The following is a 19,680-nucleotide window of genomic DNA, read 5'->3' as shown; positions in this document are numbered from 1 at the left end:
TAACAGGAGCCCGCGCTTCAGCCACATCCGCGTGGGTTGGGGCGGCACGACGGGCAGCTTATGGTTGATCAAGGACCCGCTTTTCAACCATCCATCATGACAGTTAACACGTGCAAGCAACAACAGCTGTAGACGCTCCCTCATGCCCAGTTCAACAGCATCAACTTCTATTCATTGAGGCACAGGAGATTTTGGGAGCACGCGGCCTTCAATTGAACGCCAAGATGAACGGAAATTTACCGGAAGCCTCAGACTTGGATGCAGGTAAGCTACCTACCTACCTACCTACCCACCCTTGCTCTCCTTGCCATGGACGCGCCTAACTGTGCCTTCGCGACAGTCGACTATGACCCCATAGATCATTTGAACATCCTCTTTTCCCATCCGTCCGCCGTATCGTCTATTAGCGAAGTGTCAAAGACCCTACAGAGCCACCAGAATGCGCTGTCCAACGAAATCTCGGCCCTGGAGACTGAGCAGGCTTACGGGCCTGACTCCAGTTTGGAGCGCATGCAATCGGCACAAGCTGAGCTCGCCCAGCTTTTCCGCAAGATAGAGACGGTGCGGTCACGAGCGATCGAGACGGAGCAAAACATCACATCCATGACGGCCGATATTAAGAGACTTGATGGCACAAAGCGCAACCTGACACTGAGCATGACGGCCCTCAAGCGGCTACAGATGCTGACGACAGCGTATGAGCAACTCAGGGGGCTGGCCAAGACGCGACAGTATCGAGAGTGTGCAGGACTGTTGCAGGCTGTACTTCAGCTCATGAAGCACTTTAATAGTTACCGGAGCATTGAGCAGATTGCGACGCTCAGCAGAGGCGTGGCTGAGCTGCAGCGGGAGCTCTTGGAGCAGGTCTGCGAGGACTTTGAGATGGCATTTGCAAAAAGCGAGGTTGGCGCTCGCAGGGGGACACTCGTCGAAGCATGCCTCGTCATGGATGCCCTTGGGGACTCGGCCAAGGCTCGTCTCATGACATGGTACGTCAACACAGAGCTGCGAGAGTACCGACAGGTCTTCCGCGGGAACGACGAGGCTGGCAGCCTGGACAACATCGGACGGCGATATGCATGGTTTAAGCGGATGATGAAAACCCACGATGACGAGCACGCCATGATCTTTCCTCCTCACTGGAGGGCCAACGAGACGTTGGCGACGGCGTTTTGCGACGGAACTCGCGATGACTTCAAAGGTATCCTGGAGCGGAGTATGCGGCGAACCGATGGCAACAAGATTGACGTCAACCTACTTCTGAGCTGTCTTCAGGAGACGCTGGACTTTGAGCAGAGCCTCGAGAAGCGGTTCGCGACGTCATCGAGAGCGAGCATTGATACGCTTGGCTCGGTTGAAGAGAAGACGCATAGCTTTCACGGACTCATCTCTGTTGCGTTTGAGCCGTACTTGAGCTTATGGGTTGAGTCGCAGGATAAGCAGCTTGCGGCCATGATACCAAAGTACCGCAACCAGCCGCTCATCCCGCCGGACGAGGAGTTCTCCCCTCAAGCTGTCATGACGTCTGCGATCGAGTTGTTTCACTTCTACAAACTCACGCTGTCACAATGCGCGAAGCTATCCACTAGCGAGCGTCTCCTTGACCTGGCCAAGACTCTTGCCAAATACCTGGATGAGTATGCACAGCAAGTTCTGCTATACAGGCTGCAGTCAGGAGGCCCCCAAGGTCCCCCGATCGAAGATGTGGTGCTTGTTCTAAACACAGCAGACTTTTGGCACGTCAACACCAGTCAGCTCGAGGAGAGCATCAAAAAGCGTATTGATAGCGAGCTTGTGCCCAAGGTAGACCTATCGTCGCAATCGGATGCCTTCCTAGGCGTGGCGAGCGCATCTGTGCTGGCGCTTGTACGAGCAGTGGAGGTGGACTGCGAGGGTGTCTGGCGTGAGATGAAGAACACCAACTGGAGCACAATGGAGAGCGTGGGCGACCAGAGCTCGTACGTAGGAGAGCTGGTGAAGCATGTGGATGGTAAGGCAGCAGAGATTCTCGCCGTTGTCTCGAAGCAGCAGTATGCCAGGGCGCTCTGCGACAATCTGGTGGAGCATCTGGCGACAGGCTATCTCAGTAGCATTGTGCAGTGCCGGCCTATCTCTGAAGTCGGCGCAGAGCAGGTGAGTTTCTTATCAAGTAGACCGAGGTGTATGGCAACTGACAGGCTTCTAGATGCTACTGGACAAGTATGTTCTCACCAAGGCGTTTGAGAAGCTGCTGCTACACCACGCGTCGTTCTCCGGACAGGACGCACCCCCATCGAGCTTTGTACGGAGAGTTCAACATTGCATGAGCCGCTTTGACCCCTTGCTCAAGACATTGCAAGTGCGGCCCTCACCACCAGAGGGATTGGTGCAGGCGTACTTGATTCACATCGCGGACCGATCCGATACCAACTTCAAGAAGATCTTGGAGTTGAAGGGCGTTCGCAAAGCAGATCACGCACATCTCATCGAGCTCTTTGGCATTCACCGAGACAGCACGCCTAATGAGAAGTTGGTGGCTAGCTCACCGCTACTGGCGCCTCTCATGACCTCGTCAAGCTTGGGTAGCAGCGTCGGCGCTGGTGCTTTGGGTTCCATGAACCCGACTATGGCAGCAGCAGTAAGCCCACGGTTCGAGGCAGGATCACTGGGCGAGAAGTTGCTCAGTGCGGCTAGGGATATCAGCCAGAGCAGCACGGGCATGGGAGGCGCAGCAGGACAGACAGGACTGGAGAAGGCTACGATTAACGAGAACCTTCGCAACTTTGGCAAGTTCTTCAAGAGGGATATTGGAGCACTAGGCGCGAGGTTTGGAAAGCGAGACGGCAGCGTGGGAGCTGACGAAGGACAGCGTTAGAGGACCAGTTGTGTGAGTACGTTTACTTTGTATTCGATGAATGTGTAATAAACCGGGAAATGACTACAGCGTGGGAACGATTATCAGGCAGAAACGAAGGGAGTCTAGATGAATCATGTCAAAAGCCAAGCCCCAGTGCCCCTTGTCATGAGGAATCATCAACATCTCGTCATCGGCATCACCAAGTGCCGGCGGTGGCTTAGTCAGAAGACATTTGATGTTCCCGAATCGCCGAGGGTGACAAGGACGGGTTTTCGGTCCTCGCATGAAATGAATAGAAAAGAAAGAGTAACTGATTGATAAAGCAAGGAACCAATCCATCAGATTCCGAAACCTCCACACTCGTGCCGGCTTATAAATCGATCCAGGTCAAACTCCCCAATCACGACTCATGGTTCTATTCCAAATTGTCATTCCAAATTGTCCCCCGAAAAACGCCGTCCCTCGTCGTTTCCGTCCCCAGTTGCATCACATTGCGTCGCCTTCCCCATTAAGGTACCGCGGTGTCTAGCCTCTCACAAACGCCGAAGTCGCTCCTGCCCGTTTTTTTTTTCTATTTTGCCCCTCTCTCTCTCTCTCCGACTACGATACCCCACCATCGAAACCAACGAACGAGGCAGCCACGACCCCTACCTCACCTCTTTTCCAGCTCCAAGGCGTGCATACATTAGACCAAGTCTACACCTTTTTAAGAAGATCAACATCCCGCTCTCTTCTCCCCCACCATCACCAACACCGCCAAACTGTTCTCCTCAGCCTTTCGACGAGTTACCCTCCGCTCAAGCGCTGGCCTTTCCATTGCCGCCGCCGCGACTACTCTACAAAAGACCACACGACACCCAGCCGAGTTTGGCGCCAGAAAGATGCACAGCAAGGTTGTCAGTACGTGATCGACTCCATGCCCCTCCAGGATACAGCTGCTGACCTTGATGGAACAGTTATCGGCTCAGGGCCTGCTGCCCATACCGCCGCCGTCTACTTGGCACGAGCCGAGTTGAAGCGTGAGTCCTGTCCCTCGAATTCTGCACCGCCGGCCTACGACTGACACTCGATGCGACAGCCGTCCTCTATGAGGGTTTCATGGCCAATGGCATCGCCGCTGGCGGCCAATTGACCACCACCACCGATGTTGAGAACTTCCCTGGTTTCCCCAAGGGTATCATGGGACAGGAGTTGATGGTAAGATGCCTCTCTTGAACCCCTCGGAAGCATCACCGCCTAACCACTTTACAGGACAACATGAGGGCGCAATCCGAGCGCTTCGGAACCGAGATCGTTACCGACACCGTCGCGACCCTCGACCTCTCCAACCGCCCCTTCAAGTACACTACCGAGTTCAGCCCCGACGAGACTCACACCGCCGATGCCGTCATCATCGCTACCGGTGCCTCGGCTCGCCGACTCCACCTGCCCGGCGAGGACAAGTACTGGCAGAACGGTGTCTCTGCCTGCGCCGTGTGCGACGGTGCCGTCCCCATCTTCCGAAACAAGCCCCTCTTCGTCATCGGCGGTGGTGACTCTGCCGCTGAGGAGGCTACCTTCCTCACCAAGTACGCCAGCCATGTCACCGTCCTCGTCCGCCGCGACGTCCTCCGTGCCAGCCGTACCATGGCCAACCGCCTTCTCGCCCACCCCAAGGTCACTGTGCGTTTCAACAGCCATGCCACTGAGATCAAGGGTGGCGATGACGGCCTCATGAGCCACCTTGTTGTCAAGAACAACGTCACCGGCGAGGAGGAGACTGTCGAGGCCAACGGCCTCTTCTACGCCATCGGTCACGACCCTGCCACGTCCCTCGTCAAGGGTCAGATTAAGATGGACGAGGATGGCTACATCCAGACCATCCCTGGCACCACAAACACTAGCGTCGAGGGCGTCTTTGCTGCTGGTGATGTTCAGGACAAGCGGTATCGACAGGCTATTACCAGTGCTGGTACTGGATGCATGGCCGCCCTGGACGCCGAAAAGTTTATTTCCGAGCACGAGGATCAGCCCAACTAGCAAACCACATGCTTAAAATCTCCCATAGACTTGTGCCATTTTAGAAAAACTGAAGATATAGACATTTGGACCAAGGCAAAGAGCAGGAGCGGTAAATACAAACTTTGATAGTTAATTGTCACGATATTCAATTCAAGATGTGTTCACTCGTGCGCGTTCTGTGTGCAAACTGTCCATGTACTGAGAATTGCCAGTCATTTGCGGCATTGCTCTTGATTGCGTCTATGTATCCGGTATTTTTATCATTATCCCTCCTCGTTATTTTGCATGGCTTCTCCATCAAGCCTATTTCCCCTTGGCCAAACAAGGACAACAGCGTCATAATGCTATCCAACTTGGCCGTCATGGTATCATAGTTTTGCCTTCCTACTCGCGCTCCAGAACAGCAGGCGCAATAATCTCTGTGCCAGAGACCTTCTCCAGGCCCTCACCACCCTGTTCCATGTTAGCATCGCATTCTTAAGTAACCTCTCAAAGGGTGTAGACTTACGTAGCTGATAAGCGGCGACACCTCGACACCAGCCTCGGCCTTATCCCCAACAACAATGGCGCCGGCAGCCTCAACCCAGCGCTTGCCCTGGGTCATGATATCTCGCTTGCTGGTGTCGGGGTCATCCTCGCCAGTGCCGGGGGCGTTCTTGAGGGGAGAAAACTCATCCTCACGCTTGACCTCGAAGCAGGCAAACTTGTCGAGAGACAGCAGGGGGAACACGTCAAAGACGAACTGCTCAAGCTTGATGCCGTTTGGCTTCTCGGGCTTCACGGTCTCACCGCTCTCGAGGTCGACAGCGGGGATCTTCTTGCGGGCGATGTGGTGTGGGAGCTTGTGAGCCCACTCAGGGATGGAGTCGAAGAAGCGGAAGGAGTAGTAGTGGTTGACGATGTTGGCAGCGCGGAATCGCAGAACGTCGGGCTGCTTGGGGTCGGCCTCCTCAGCGGTGGCCTGGTCAATCTCGGAGTACTCGACAACATCGGGCTTGCCGTTCTTGGAGAGAATCAGGCCGACGGACTCGGTAGCATTGCGCTTGCGGACGACCTTGGTAGCAATATCGACATTGAGAGAGGCCGAGAAGCCGATGAAGACGGGGTCGGCGACCTTGACAAGGCAGTTGTCGACACAGTAGGTGTGGATGTGCTGGATTCCACGCTTACGCATGTCATCGAGAACACCAGAGACGACGAGAGCCTGGTAAATACCACCGTTTCCGTCGGGGGCAACGGCGACCTTGCCCTTGGACTCGAGGAGGATCTTGCCGTCGTTGGAGATGCAAGGAAGAACACCCTGCTCAAAGATCTTGACGTTGTCTTCGCTCAGGCCAAAGAAGTTGTTCTCGCGGAAGAACTTCTCGGTGGGACCACGGGTAGGACCGCTGGTCATGACGTACCAGGGCACAACGGCAGCATCACTGCCAGCCTTCTTGGCGGCAAGCTCCTGAACCTTGGCAATTCGCTCGCCCTGGATCTGGAAGAGAGACTTGTGGGAAGGCAGGCCAATATCGTAGCAGCCCTTGGGAGCAGAGCTGCCAAGTCGGGTACCCTGACCACCAGCCATGAGGACGACGGCAACCTGACCCTGGGAGATGAGGTCAAGACCCGAGTCGTACCACTTGTTAATGTCATCGGCATTGGAGTCGAGGATACTAGCGGTGGCGGATTCGGGGAGGGGCTCGAGAACATCGGGCTTATCGCTGGTCTTGGGAGGGTTCAGCGCACGGTTGGTGATCTCGTTGATGTGGGCGGGATCGAAGCCGGAGAGCTGCTGGTAGAGGGTTCCTCGCTCGGCGGAAGACAGCGAGTCGTAGAAGGTGAAGACCTGCTCCTGGCCGGCCTGAGTGTACTTCTCCTTGAGCTCGTTGAGGGCCTCGGGAGTAGGTTCGGGAGGGGCATCAGCGCCCTGGCCAATGTGAAGAGCCTGCTTGATGGCCTGCATTGCGACTGATGTTGGGAGAGGTTGGTAGAGTTGCGGTGAGGACAATTGGGGGAAAGAAGACCTTGACAGCAATGAAGCAAAAAGGAAGAGCAATTGGGAGCTAACAGACAAGAAGCTGGAAGCTCGAAAGACAGTGGAGGATGAGAATTGATGGAGTACTTATGGAGGGGGAGAAGAATGGAGGAAGAATAAGCTCGAGAGGAAGGGAAGGAGTAGGTGATAAATACGAATCTGATCTCGGAAAGACCCTTACACAAGCCAACCTGGCTCTTACTGGCACGCACCTTCCTTGACGTTCTACTAGGATTTGCCAACTGGACCTGCGCCTTACCTTACTTGTCCGGCAGAAGGTACATTCGTCACTGTAGGTGAAGCTGCTTCCCCGCCGCCGCGCCGCCGCCGACGCTGATGCCCCTCTCAGCTGCCCCGCCAACTGCGTGTCCAACAGTCCGCGTTGGCCAATTGAGAGGCGGGAAGTAGCGGCTCAAGGGGCCCATCGATCCTGCCTCATGTCTGATGCTGATGCACCAAGCAGACCCAAGATGCAAGCATCCGGCCTTTGCTGAGAGGCGCCATAGCGACCCATGCCGTTACGCTGCCACCTCCTATTCGCCCGTCGTGGGTGGTTGGTTGCTGATTGAAGACGGTGTTTGAGGTTGGGAGCGTAAGCCCAGTCAGCTGTGAAGCGTCAGACAGCTCAAACAGTTATCGAAAACATTAAACCTGCGAAGAGAACAGCTTGACAATAACTCTCCCGGTAGATGCCACGGTTCGTATCGTCGGTCAAGGCAAGGCCCACGTACAATGTATCCATCCATGTCCCTCGGGGCGGATAGATTCAGGGGCCAGGCTCGTTCATGCCCTCCAGTGTCTCACAGCCCCCACCTATTAGAGCCCGCCCTTGTCGGTGTGGCTGTGGCGGAGGCTGACAATTGCCGGGACCTCTCTCGGGCGCTGAAAATAGCTGGGAGCCGCTGACGGTCCCAAGGCTGACCTGCCTGTGGCGAATGGCCTAGAACAGTCTCTCTTCCCGTCCGTCTGCAGGTTCGTGGGAGAGGTTTGAAGCTATTCTCAAGCTAACCAGGCAGACGCCTCTTCATTTCCCGCGGCGTGTTTTGGCAAAATCAATATGGTCAAGGGGGATTTCCCATATCTACAGACACCAGCAAGCTGAAATTCTACATCCTCGCTCAACCGTAATTAATCGACCTTTGAACTCCATTTGCAACAACGGACAAGATGGCCAAACGCAAGGCTACTAAAGAGGCTGATGTCGAAGAGCCTGTTGTTGAACAAGTCCGAGACGAAGAACAGGAAACTCTCAGCTCGCCTCCCAAACCGGCAACCTTCAAAGGACGGCTGCAGCTCAACGACTTCGTATTCAAGTCAGACCAACCGGATTCAACCAGTGGCGACAGAAGAAGGTCGCCAAGATTCGCCAGCTCAGCCTCAGCCTCGTCCACTTCTACTGTTGCTTCCAAGAGGATTAACAACGATGACCAAGAAGACGATGGAGCCAAGCCTCAGAAGAAGAAGCGGGCACGCACACCCGCTGGCTACGCGCCCCCATCAACATACGCCCACCTCCCAGGTCTCCCTGACGCCATAGCTGACAACCTCCTCGTCCTCTTCATCGGCCTGAATCCGGGGATCCAGACGGCACGGACCGGCCACGCTTATGCCCACCCGTCAAACCTCTTCTGGAAGCTCCTATTCTCAAGTGGTGTAACTCCGCGTCCCTGCAAGGCGACAGAGGACCGCCAGATGCCGGAGCTGTACTCGCTTGGCTTGACGAACATCGTGGCCCGCCCAAGTCGCAACGGCGCCGAGCTTAGCAAGCAGGAGATGGATGAGGGTGTCGAGATTCTTCACGAGAAGTGTCGCAAGTACCGGCCCGAGTCTGTTTGCGTCGTTGGCAAGAGCATCTGGGAGAGCATCTGGCGTGTCAGGCACGGTAAGCCTGTTGGCAAGGCCTTTAAGTATGGCTGGCAAGATGAGACGGAGAACATGGGCGTCATTAAGGGAGAATGGGAAGGAGCCAAAGTATTTGTTGCCAGCAGCACAAGCGGACTAGCTGCTACGTTGTCACCAGCGGAAAAGGAACGTATTTGGGGACAACTTGGATCATGGGTTAAGCAGAGGAGGGCAGAAAGGGAACTTGGGGCGGGAGACAAGACGGAAGAAAAGACGGAAGCGGCTGAAGTGGCTGTTTGAAGAATCAGCTCTTGCTCTCACTTTGGATATAATGTCTCTTTCACATATTAACCAACATCACATCTCGCACATTCTCGGTCAGGGGTTAGGTATCATCGATATGTGAATCCCGCCCGTCTAGACTAAACTTTTGCCATGCCAGGCCCATTCTCGGATTTCAACTGAAATGTACATCTTCTCCCCAACTCCATACGCCGGAAGGACGCCCATCGGAGGCCTGGGTGCTTTACTTGCATCGCTTCTCGACCACGTTGGGTCCGTTCTCCTCGTACTCCTTGCGCGAAATCCACATCTGGTGGAACGTGCCCAAGCTGGCGAGGATGCTGCCACCAATCCAGGCACCGAAGCGTCGCTCGCTCGTCAGACCTGCCGAGTGAATCTTGATCTTGAGGCCGGGGTACATTGCCATCAGCTCGTTATTCAAACGGTCGTTGAAGCCGTTGATCAAGCTCGTGCTACCCGTCACGACGACGTTGGCGAGGAGGTTGCCTCGGAGGTCGACGTCAACTGCAGCCAGGGCTGAGCGGATCAGCTCAGGGATCGTCTGAGCCTTGGTGAGGCGCTCAGCTTCGGGAATAGGATATCCGGCGTTCTCATCCCACATGCCCTCAGTTACTCGGAATCGCTGCTCGCGCCACATCTGGTTGTAGCCATCGGGCATCTCAAAGACACGACCGGGCTGCGTCTTGACATACTCCTCGTTGCCAGGAACGTTGTATCGGCCAGGACCACGCCACACCTCCACCACGGACTCCTTGAACTCGGTCAATACCCGCTCCTCTTCGTAGGCGCGGAAGGAATCGCTGATCTGGAAGGGGAAGTGGCGTAGTCGAACCGAAGGGGGTGCCAGGGCATCGACGGGTGTCTTGTTCTCGATCATAAAGGTGGGTGTCAGGTCAACCTTGGGCTCTGATGTCTCCCAGAGGTTTCGGATCTGGGATGAGAGCCAGAGACCACCGACGGGCGACTTCTGGATAGATCGCTTGAGGACCATGCCATCATGAATCGCAGTGACCGAAGTGTTGGCGCCGCCCACATCAATAACTAGTGAGGTGGCCTTGCCAGCGGCGAACGCTGCCAATACGGGGGTACGGCTCAGCCAGAAGGCAGGGCAGCCCCAGTTCTCCATAATGATCTCGATAGCCTTCTCTCGCGACTTAGGCGTGTTCCACGGCGCCTCTGTGATCAAAAGAGGGTTCTCCCCCAAAGGCTTCTCGACCGATTCTGTGGCCTCTGCGTCGTCCATGGCGACATCGCCTTCACCATCCTGAGCCTGGTCCTTGGGGTCATCGTTGAGACCGTTCTTGGAAGGAGGCGTTTGTCGTTCGGGCTGCAGACGCTTGACAAGCATGTTCTCCCATACCCGAGCTGCAACATCCCAGTCTTCCACAACGCTATCCCGGTTCATGTAGTTGCGAACCTCAAAGTCGGCGCGGGGGACGAGGCATTCATCGCCAAAGATGTCGCGAGGCGGGTCGCTCGTCGTGTGGCCGTAAAACGAGGGCAGGATAGACTTGGGAACATCTTCACCGGCGAAACCTGCTCGGGTGTAGCAGTAGCCTGGGTCGAGGACGAGAGCAGAAACCTCATCTAGATGACGATCAAGTTAGTGGAGATGTTGATGGAGGGTGGACGCGACATGGGGGAGCTAGAGCTGCGCGTACCTCCTCCGTAGATGTCGGTGGGCTGCACCGCCGAGGAAAGGGGTTGCTGCGCCATGATTGACTTGGTTTAGGAAGAAATCGATCTGGTGATGGCGGAGGTCGATTGGATGATCCGGCGCAAAGTATCGCGAATTTGGTGGAGTTGCGCCAGGCCAAGTCAGACTGGATGAATGTCGCGTAGGAACAAATTTCAGCCTTGGCCGGGTGGTTGGCAGCAGCTGAGCTTTCGCGCCACACTCTGTCGAGGCTGAACTGTGGCGGGCAATTTTCCGGTCCGGATTAACCTCGGTGGGGCGTTGGCCTTCTTAAATTTCTTGCCGATCATCGCGAAAAAGCTTCTCTCTTTTCTACACATGGAGCGCGAGTTCCATGCTGCCATGATGATTGTAAGTCAACAATTCCTCTTTTTCCCTCAATTTCTTCTCTTGCGCATATGATGAGTTCGCATAATCGCTTCAGAACCGCTGCGATTGACACAGCTTGCTGTGGTTGATTACAACCTGCCATTCCCTGATCTTGCTTCGAATTGCCTCGCTTTTGTCGCCTCATATTTGGATTGAGTGGCAATGCTAACTCAATTGATAGACGCCATGATGTCTGTACGATACTTTCGCCAGGCAGGCCGGCCTTTAATACAAACGCTTTCACAGACGACATGTGCAAGTGCTCGATGTCCGCGCGTGCTTAGCCATGGTGATTCATTGACGAGGACTGGATGGAGTCTGAAGGGTGTCGCGCAAGGGAGATGCCTTGCCACTTCTGTTATTCGCAAGAAGGAGTCAGTCATCAGACACGAGGAGAGTGCCGAGGGAGTTTCGCCCTTCAAGCACCAGCGTCGGACTCAGCTGTGGGAGGAGCAACAGAGCGAGGACCCCCTCTACCCCGAAAGCCACCCGCGTCTTGAGCATCGTGCCGAGCGCATGTCGGTGCCAGACTTTCTCGAGGCCTTCCGTAACGAGCTGGATGACACCAAGGACATCAGCATCTGTGGCCGAGTTCGATCAAAGCGAGTGGTCGGGAAGAACCTCATCTTCCTCGACATCGTGAGTGAGTTCGAGCGCCTGCAGGTCATGATCAACCGATCAAAGTGTTTGTTGGACCAGGAGGAGAGGAGGGTCAAGTTCTCGCTTTTCAGAAATTTGATAGAAGTGGGCGACCACATATGTAGGATCCCAAATGTTCACTCTGTTTATCCCCAGATGCTTACAGTCTGGCAGCTGTCGTTGGCATACCCACCCGTACTAAGGCTGGCGAGCTCACCATTGAGGCCAAGGCTCTGCCTGAGCTGTTGTCTCCCACCATGGAGCAGATCCCTGAGAAGCTCACCGATCCCAAGACAAGGATGCAAGATCGACATGTCGATATGCTGGTCAACCGTCAGGCGATTGATGTGCTGCGACTTCGAGCAGAGATTACCAAGCACATGCGTGACCACCTCCACTCTAAGCGATTCTTGGAGTTTCAGACCCCCATCCTGGCTGAGAATGCCGGAGGTGCTGTTGCCCGTCCATTCGTCACCAGGGCCACCGAGTTCAAGGAAAGAGATCTCGCCCTGCGCATCGCTCCCGAGCTGTGGCTCAAGCGCCTGGTCATTGGAGGCGTCGATAGGGTCTTTGAGATTGGCCCTGCATTCCGCAATGAGGGCGTTGACGCTACACATAACCCCGAGTTCACCATGTGTGAGTTCTACAGCGCCTATAGCAACCTCGAGGACTTGATCAATGAGACGGAGGAGATCCTGTGTAGTCTGGCTCAACACTGCCAGGACCTCATCTCTACAAAGCTCACATCACTCCCTCCTATCGATATGAGCCGATTTACTAGACCTTTCAAGCGGGTTGAGTTTGTTCCTGCACTGGAAGAAGCTCTTGGTCTACGCCTGCCCAAGCTTTCCTCCAAGGATGCCTTACCAGAGATGCTAGCGGTCCTGAAGCTTGCTGGTATCGACGTCCCTGGTGAGGTGCCCTCTTCTTTGTCCAAGCTTCTCGACCGATTAGCCACCGAGTACCTGGAGCCAATGTCGTTCACGGAGCCCATTCTCATCATGAACCACCCGGCCTGCATGTCACCCCTGGCAAAGAGCTTCCTCTGCCCAAAGACATTTCAGCTAGTATCTGCTCGCGCAGAGCTATTCATCGGTGGTCGTGAGCTCGCCAACATGTACGAGGAGGAGAATGATCCTGAAGCTCAGAAGCAGAAGCTACTCGATCACCGAAACCTCGTTAACACAGCTGATGGTGGCGTTGCCATTGAGACGCCAGACACTCAAGAAGGTGAGATGTCTGCCCTTGAGGCTCTGGATGAGCCTTTCGAAGATGAGGATGGAGATGCCGCCCCCTTGGATCAGAGCTTTGTCAAGGCTCTCGACTATGGCCTACCACCAACCGGAGGCTGGGGATGCGGTGTAGAGCGCATGGTGATGCTCTTCTCTGGCGCGAACCGTATCAGCGATTGCCTAAGCTTTGGTACTTTGAGAAACGTTGTTGGACTCTCGGCCGCTGAAAAGGCCGCTGCCGCTAGCGAGGAGAAGACTGAGGAGGACTCGTAAGCCCTGAAGCCATTGTATCATATTTAGAAATGCCTCAAGGGTGACGATGTATGAATGACGGAATTTGTATAGTATTATAGCAATAGCTAGACCTTAGACAAGGTGGTTGTATAGAAACAACATAGATGTTCTCATCATGAAGCGAGGACGGCTAGGGCTATGGGCTCAACCTCTACAAATGCTGAGATACCTGTCTCACTTCTCCCCATTCGCCTGGCTCTTGTCTAAGATGCCCGGCACTAGAGTTGATTGTTATCATCACGACTTGACCTGGGACTGTTATTGAGGGACGATTGGCCCTTGCCATGGTATTTGCTTATGTCTGCTCATATAGCCTCGTAATATATACAAAAGAAGATAGACGCAAAAAATCATGTCAAAACAGCACGTAATGAAACACACAACTCTCTCTTATACCATCATCTAAGCCACCTGGAACAAGCTGCTGCCCTTTCCGCCAACAGCGAATCCATCAAGCCAGCCAGCAACAACATCCTCGCTCAGCGACTCGGAAAAGTCGAAGTCATCAGGGACCCTCTTGATGGCGACGCTCGAGGAGCGCTCGTCAAAGATGGTGGCGACCCGGATGAAGCTGTCGACGGGGCGGTCAAAGTAATCGGAGCTGCCGGCGCCCTTGGCAAGGTGGAAAGTCGACTTGCACTTTGTGTCACCCGAGGCGAGAACCTCATAAATATCAGCCTCACCGCAGCCGGTGGTCCAGCAGCTGCAGGAGCTGTACTGGCCGGTGCGGGGGATGCGGCCGTTGAGGGCCCAAAGGGCGGGCATGTCGCCGTTGAAGCCGCGGTCGCCGTCCATGGGCATGTTAAAGTGGAAGAGGAAGATCTTGCTGCCTCCAGAGAAGCCCTCTGTGAGAAGGTTGTTAGTGATTGTACTCTAGTAAGGGGTGAGATGTAAACATACTGTAAGCCACATCAGGGGCTCGGGAGTAACCACAGCTCTCGTCGCACTTCTCGGCGGTCCAGATGGAAAACTCCTTGTTAGAGGGGATATAGACATCCTTCAGGACCTTGGGAGAAGAAGAGCCGCCGTTTCCGTCAGCGTTGAGGTAAGAAAGGGAGTTGCCCCAAGTCCTGGCAGATATGGTTAGTTTGAATAATCACAGGAGACAACACTTGACTCACTCGTCAAAGACTCCAGAGCCATCACCACCATAGTTGCCGAGAAAGACAATGTTGTCAGCAGCTTGCTGCTCGGCGTTGTAGTAAGAGGTACGTGCCCAGGCACCTCCAGCGGCAGCAGTAGTCTTGGTCTTCTTGGGCTTGGATTGGCTGCCGCCGTTGGTTGCGGGCGCCTTGATCGAGGTCTTGGCGCTGTTCTTTGCTGGGGCGACCTCCTTCTCAGCTTCAGCCTTGGGAGCGGCGGGCTCTGGGGCAGCCTGAGTAGGAGCGGCAGCAGCAGGGGCAGGGGCAGCCTGTGTAGCAGGGCCGAAGTAGTTGTTCTCCCAGGAGACAACCTGGCCGTCAATGGTGGCAGTGATCCACTCGGCACGCTTCTTCTTGCGCTGCTCGTGGAAGTGTTGGTGGCCGTGACGGCGGGCGTGGACATGAGGAGAGGGAGCGACATCACGCTTCTTGTTGTCAGAGCCGAGGTGGTAGACGGCAAACTCCTTGAGGTTAAAGGGGCCACGGACGTGGACAGAGAGCTGGAGGATGAGAGTTTAGCTTGGTATTATGGGTGGTAGATACAGTGACTTACACCCTCGTCAAGTGGCGCCAGAGGACCACTGTAGGGGACATCCTCAGTATCACACTGCTTGTTGTTTCCCATGCTGGTGACGGCCTTGTAACTTCCGCTGCCGGCAAAGCCTTCATACAGGATCTGCTTGACGGCACCGCAGAAGAAGTTGCCGCCCTCGTTGAGGGCATTGCCTGTGCACTGCTGCGTCAAGGCCGAAGCCACGCCAGCCGAGGCCAGCAGGGCTGGAGTAGTAAACTTCATCTTTCAGACTTGTATCTTCAGATATGTGTGGGTATAGTTGTGAGTTTCAGTTGGTCGTTGTGGGACTTGTTTCCAAAGTCTCTAGAAACCGCAGGGCTGGGACGGAAACAGACAATAGAAGCCAAAGAGCGATCCAGTCGATCTTAAGGAGTGAATCAAAGACAAAGGAGTGGATGGTGAGAGGTGAGTCTCTTGCCAAAGAGTGATAGCTAGTGAGAGAGCGACAAAGATGTTTCGTCCCGGCCTTTGAAAGGAATGGAAACAGAAAGAGTCCGGGGAGGGTGGCCGTCCCCCCCTTCTTGAGGAAGCGGAAGCATGAGCCTGACCGAGCTGAGAGATTAAAGAGCTCTGAAGCGGCCTGGCCAAGGGCTCGGCGCATTTGCCCTCATCGCCCACCACCACCATCCCATCTGGTCTGGTCTGGTCGTGACCCCCCTGGGAATGTTGCTGTAATGTGGTTGGACGCCGTCGTTGCCAAGCTTTTTCGGGCCCCGGACTAGCGAGGCACCGAGTGACAGATCTTGTGTGCCTGGCATGAATGGTCAGGGGGGCCCATGAAGCATCACGACTTCGTGGCCTAGGCTCGGTGGTGTGGGTGCGAGCCAATTGTTTCAGGATTCCCAAAACGTCAACCTCTGGCCAATCGAGAGCCCTGGATGACTTGGCCGAGGCGGTCAATTAAAAAAAAAATCAACACCATCATCATCGGTGCCAGTTGAGCCACTCTCTGGCGCGTAGCCCCAAAACTGCTGACTGTTGTCTCTTGCTGCTGCGCCTTGCCTTGCCTTGCCCTTGCTTGGCTCACCGGCCATGGCCTGGTTCTGGTTTCGGGCCAAGAGCCTTGGTCGTGTGCCCAGCCGCGGCTTGTCAAATTGCACTCAAGAGCCTTGGGTCGATGAGGATCTGCCCTGACATCCCTTCCTTCACCTCTGCTCGGTCTGGGCGCATCGCAAGGGTGTCATAGTTGCAGGACACGTCGGAACACGCTCTCAGTCACACACCTTCACTTGAGCTAAAGAATGCAGGAGCAGACTTTTCTCGACCCGGCCGCTGAAACGTGGCAACCCTCCTGCGTTGGGCATCCTTTCCGATGGGACGGCTTACTCGAGAGGGGCTGGGAGGGCATTCTCGCCATGTCATGTTGTGCGCATGCCCGGTTTCTGGCAAGATGTTTGCGACGAGACCAACAGCTTCTCACGTAGGCTTACTCTTGGCGGGTCTGGAGAATCCCTCAGATCCTTCAAGCTCCAAATCCCTCAGGTCGCTCACGTCCATGGTCCAAAGGATCACTCGCCGGATGCAGCCGGTAAGAATGACAGCGTTGAGGCTGTGAGAAACAAAACCAGAGTTTGGAATGAGCATACACGTGTGTTCCACTTGACTCGGGAGCGCCCACAGAGTTTGTTCCGCCTTGTCGGAAGTGGTGACAACGCATGGTTGCAATTGCCGACATTTAAAGCCTCTCAACAACGTTTCTGGTGGACAAACATGAGAGAATATCCTGTGATTCGTTCTCAGGTTGGGATGAACGGACCCATGTGTGTTGATCTTTGCCCTAGTTGCGGAGCAGCCCAAGGACCCAACTCAGGACCCTTCACAGTCTCTAAAGTCTCCTCTCAGAACCCCTCGAGCGTCTTCATTGACCCGCCTGTTTCGGCCCCGGACCCTTGATGGTCTCGTGGCTTAGTCCCGTCAGCTAAGTATGGCGCCAACGACGGTGGTTGACAAGACGGAACAAGCGCATTCATCAGAATGGCGGGAAATGTCCAAATGACCGCCCAGGCTATCGACATCACTCTCCGTTAGTCCCCAAAACATCCCTTGCCCGTTTGGGGACAGCCCGTCGACTCCAATATGAAGACTTGTCAAGATGAAATTGGCTTGCCTGGTTTGTTGGTCTTGATTCGTTGCGCCAAGATGTTCTTCATTTTGTATTTCCGAATCTAGAGCAAGCAGAATATCTTGTCCACGATCGGTTGCTATGTTAATGTATGGGTTCTCCATAGGCTGTGCTGCGTTGTTGCGTCTTGAGCATCGCTTGTATGCGTTGCATCCGTTTTCGCTTCTAATGGCAACGCTTCTCGACTCAGTCGTCGATACCGCCCCATTCACCATCACTGTCTCCGCTGTCTTCTTCCTTTTCCTGCATCTTCCTCTTCTTGCTCCCTTCAATAGCGCCTTGGCGGTTGTGCTCCTTGCGCCTCTCGTAGCCACTCTTGGACGTAATCTTGGCCTTGTTGCCGCTTCGTCGAGCTTCCACTCCCCGTTCCTTGAGCTTCTTTCGGTCTGCCTTGGCAACGTTGGGCAAGGCGTCTAGCAGCCACTTCTGCACTCCAGCCTCGTCGCCCGTCTTGCCAGCTTGCTTCTCGCTTGCCGCAATCACGTTGGCCACCATCTTCACAAAGGGGATATCCTCCTTGGTGTAAAACGTCACCGCCACACCGCCTTCACGACCAGCTCGGCCTGTTCGTCCAGCACGATGGACATAACCTGCGCTGGATCCAGGCACATCGTAGTTTACCACTCCGTTCACGCCAGCAAAGTCAACACCACGCGCCAAAACGTCAGTGGTGATCAAGACCCAGATCTCACCGGCACGGAACTTGCGCATGATTGCTGAGCGGGCCTTATCAGTCAAGCCACTGTGTAACGCAGCAATTCTCGCGGCGCCGCCAGCCTCGAGAGGAATATCGTATTTCAACTCTTCGTGTAACGCAGTCGCTCTGTCGATGGTCTGAGTGAAGACAAGGAACGGAGGACGAAGGGGAGGTCCCGAGTCAATGCTCGACGTGGGGTGCAGTAGCTGGCGTAGAGCAAGCAGTTTACCCTGTTCCGTCGCCGTGTATGTGAGCTTGTGCGTGATGTTTGGCACAGCTGTGTCCTTCAATCCCACAACCAGTCTGACTAGGGGCTTGGGCGTGATACCCAGTGCCTGAGCCCTCGACGTTAACTTCTCAGTAACCAGGGACTCGATGTTAGAACCCATGGTAGCAGACCAGAATGAAAGTCGCAGGTCGGGACTCGTGCACGCTGTCCAAACAGCCAGCATAGCTTCTCGGAACAGAGGGTCGAGGAGGACATCAGCCTCATCCAAGACAAGATCTCGTACCGTCGGTAAGACTCTGTGAGTGTTCGAGGGGCCGGATGTGAGAAAGTTGAGTAAAAGCAGAGGCGTTGTGACCAGGATGTCGGCCTTGATGGCTGGCTTTGACTTTTCGTCTGCATCCTTCTCATCCTCGGATTCGGACTCCTTGTCGTCGTCCTCCTCATCCTCATAACTATCTTCGGACACATTCACTTGTTCAGCTGATAGTTGGGTGCCCTTCTTCATAGACACGATCTTCAGCCCCGTCCCATGGGCGAGCTTCTGGCCTTCGCTGACAATTTGATGCACCAGCTCTCGAGTTGGCGCAACAATGACGGCCTCAAGTTCATGAATATCGTGTAGATCCTCCTTTGATCGTCTGCGCATGATGTTGTTGATGGTTGGGATGAGGAAGCTGATGGTTTTGCCGCTTCCAGTAGGAGCGATGGCGAGGAAATCGACACCACCGTCCAGTCCATCCTCTCCCTTCAAAGCCACCTCGGGGTGTAGAAGAAGAGGAAGACTGCCCATCTGAACTTCGGTCGGCACACGATAGCCCTGGAAGACGAGGTTCTCGGCAACCCTGCGAGAGATACCATAGGCGTTGCGGAGCTCGCCAAACGAGTCCAATGGCTGTGGGAAGAGCTGCTTCTTGGTATCCTTCTTCACCTCGACGGCCGCCTTCTTCTTTTTCTTCTTAGGCTTCTTGACCTTGGACTGATCCTCGGTCTTCGAAAGGAGAGTGATTTTTAGCCGGTGTGATCGTAGCAGCTGTCGACACTCATCCTCGCTCAGCAGCTGCGATGCGCGAGCAGGACTGGGAGCTCGGTCGGTCTCTTCTGTCTCGGGGTGCGGTTTAGGGGCGGGTTCGGCCTTGGGGGCGAAGAAGTCGACTTCTGGCAGCTCGTCATGGGCCTCGGCTTTGGGTTCGTCGCGAGTTCGCTTGCGCTTCTGTCCGCGGACCTCATCATGAAAAAGTTGAGGGTTGGTGGTTGTTCCAGCAGATGGGAGCTTCGACGTGGCCTTGTTGCCGCTGAGACCGACCTTGGTGGTCTTTTTGGTCCCGCGCGACAGGACTTTTAGGATATCCATTGCAATTAGGAAACACCTTTGGTGATAGTGAGTGACGAGTCGCGCAGGTTGAAGGAAAAGCACAATATCGAGAATTGGGACAGAAATTTTAGTGGACCCTTGACGGAACAAACTGAGAGCTTCGGGTAGTGGGGTGTGGGGGCTGGTGTGGCTGGTGAGCCTCGAGTTTTTACGCCACAGCTTGCACCACCAGCCACAGGCGATGAGACAAGTCAACGGGCGCTAGACCTGGAGTAACGGGACCCTCCGAGTTCTTCAACATCAACGACGGTTGAAGATGGTTCATGGCGCGCCAGGAACGTTTAACATCCTGCTTCGAGAAGACATCTGGCC

The 19,680-nt window shown here is 55.0% G+C and overlaps 7 protein-coding genes and 1 pseudogene across 8 annotated transcripts, besides 1 other annotated feature; 4 read left to right on the top strand and 4 right to left on the bottom strand.

Annotated features, from left to right (window-relative positions):
* Nucleotides 1–224: 224 nt before the first annotated feature.
* Nucleotides 225–2,854, top strand: NCS54_00142200 (Hypothetical protein; the record flags this gene model as incomplete). The annotated part of the gene is made up of 3 exons (XM_053147049.1): nucleotides 225–264; nucleotides 341–2,133; nucleotides 2,186–2,854. The coding sequence occupies 3 exons, from the start codon at nucleotides 225–227 to the stop codon at nucleotides 2,852–2,854; spliced, it is 2,502 nt and encodes an 833-aa protein (XP_053003024.1).
* Nucleotides 2,855–3,717: 863 nt separating this feature from the next.
* Nucleotides 3,718–4,855, top strand: NCS54_00142100 (Thioredoxin reductase; the record flags this gene model as incomplete). Its single annotated transcript, XM_053147048.1, has 4 exons — nucleotides 3,718–3,736; nucleotides 3,793–3,855; nucleotides 3,915–4,033; nucleotides 4,088–4,855. The coding sequence occupies 4 exons, from the start codon at nucleotides 3,718–3,720 to the stop codon at nucleotides 4,853–4,855; spliced, it is 969 nt and encodes a 322-aa protein (XP_053003023.1).
* Nucleotides 4,856–5,221: 366 nt separating this feature from the next.
* Nucleotides 5,222–6,785, bottom strand: NCS54_00142000 (Hypothetical protein; the record flags this gene model as incomplete). The annotated part of the gene is made up of 2 exons (XM_053147047.1): nucleotides 5,222–5,290; nucleotides 5,346–6,785. The coding sequence occupies 2 exons, from the start codon at nucleotides 6,783–6,785 to the stop codon at nucleotides 5,222–5,224; spliced, it is 1,509 nt and encodes a 502-aa protein (XP_053003022.1).
* Nucleotides 6,786–8,024: 1,239 nt separating this feature from the next.
* Nucleotides 8,025–8,999, top strand: NCS54_00141900 (UDG domain-containing protein; the record flags this gene model as incomplete). The annotated part of the gene is made up of 1 exon (XM_053147046.1): nucleotides 8,025–8,999. One exon carries the CDS (start codon nucleotides 8,025–8,027, stop codon nucleotides 8,997–8,999), a length of 975 nt encoding a protein of 324 aa, XP_053003021.1.
* Nucleotides 9,000–9,225: 226 nt separating this feature from the next.
* On the bottom strand, nucleotides 9,226–10,718 carry NCS54_00141800 (Actin-related protein, ARP4 class; the record flags this gene model as incomplete). The annotated part of the gene is made up of 2 exons (XM_053147045.1): nucleotides 9,226–10,589; nucleotides 10,664–10,718. The coding sequence occupies 2 exons, from the start codon at nucleotides 10,716–10,718 to the stop codon at nucleotides 9,226–9,228; spliced, it is 1,419 nt and encodes a 472-aa protein (XP_053003020.1).
* A 532-nt stretch (nucleotides 10,719–11,250) lies between these two features.
* NCS54_00141700 lies at nucleotides 11,251–13,211 on the top strand (annotated as a pseudogene). The gene is made up of 2 exons: nucleotides 11,251–11,827; nucleotides 11,881–13,211.
* Nucleotides 11,251–13,211: a sequence feature.
* A 423-nt stretch (nucleotides 13,212–13,634) lies between these two features.
* On the bottom strand, nucleotides 13,635–15,170 carry NCS54_00141600 (Hypothetical protein; the record flags this gene model as incomplete). Its single annotated transcript, XM_053147044.1, has 4 exons — nucleotides 13,635–14,077; nucleotides 14,133–14,302; nucleotides 14,354–14,874; nucleotides 14,928–15,170. The coding sequence occupies 4 exons, from the start codon at nucleotides 15,168–15,170 to the stop codon at nucleotides 13,635–13,637; spliced, it is 1,377 nt and encodes a 458-aa protein (XP_053003019.1).
* Nucleotides 15,171–17,256: 2,086 nt separating this feature from the next.
* Nucleotides 17,257–19,377, bottom strand: NCS54_00141500 (ATP-dependent RNA helicase ROK1; the record flags this gene model as incomplete). The annotated part of the gene is made up of 1 exon (XM_053147043.1): nucleotides 17,257–19,377. Exon 1 carries the CDS (start codon nucleotides 19,345–19,347, stop codon nucleotides 17,257–17,259), a length of 2,091 nt encoding a protein of 696 aa, XP_053003018.1. The 5' UTR covers nucleotides 19,348–19,377.
* Between the last annotated feature and the right edge of the window lie 303 nt (nucleotides 19,378–19,680).

The sequence above is a fragment of the Fusarium falciforme genome, chromosome 1 (genome assembly GCF_026873545.1).
Source record: "Fusarium falciforme chromosome 1, complete sequence".
Taxonomy (NCBI): Eukaryota; Fungi; Ascomycota; class Sordariomycetes; order Hypocreales; family Nectriaceae; genus Fusarium; species Fusarium falciforme.
Note: the sequence above shows the minus strand (reverse complement) of the source record. Positions and strands in the feature narration are given on the sequence as shown.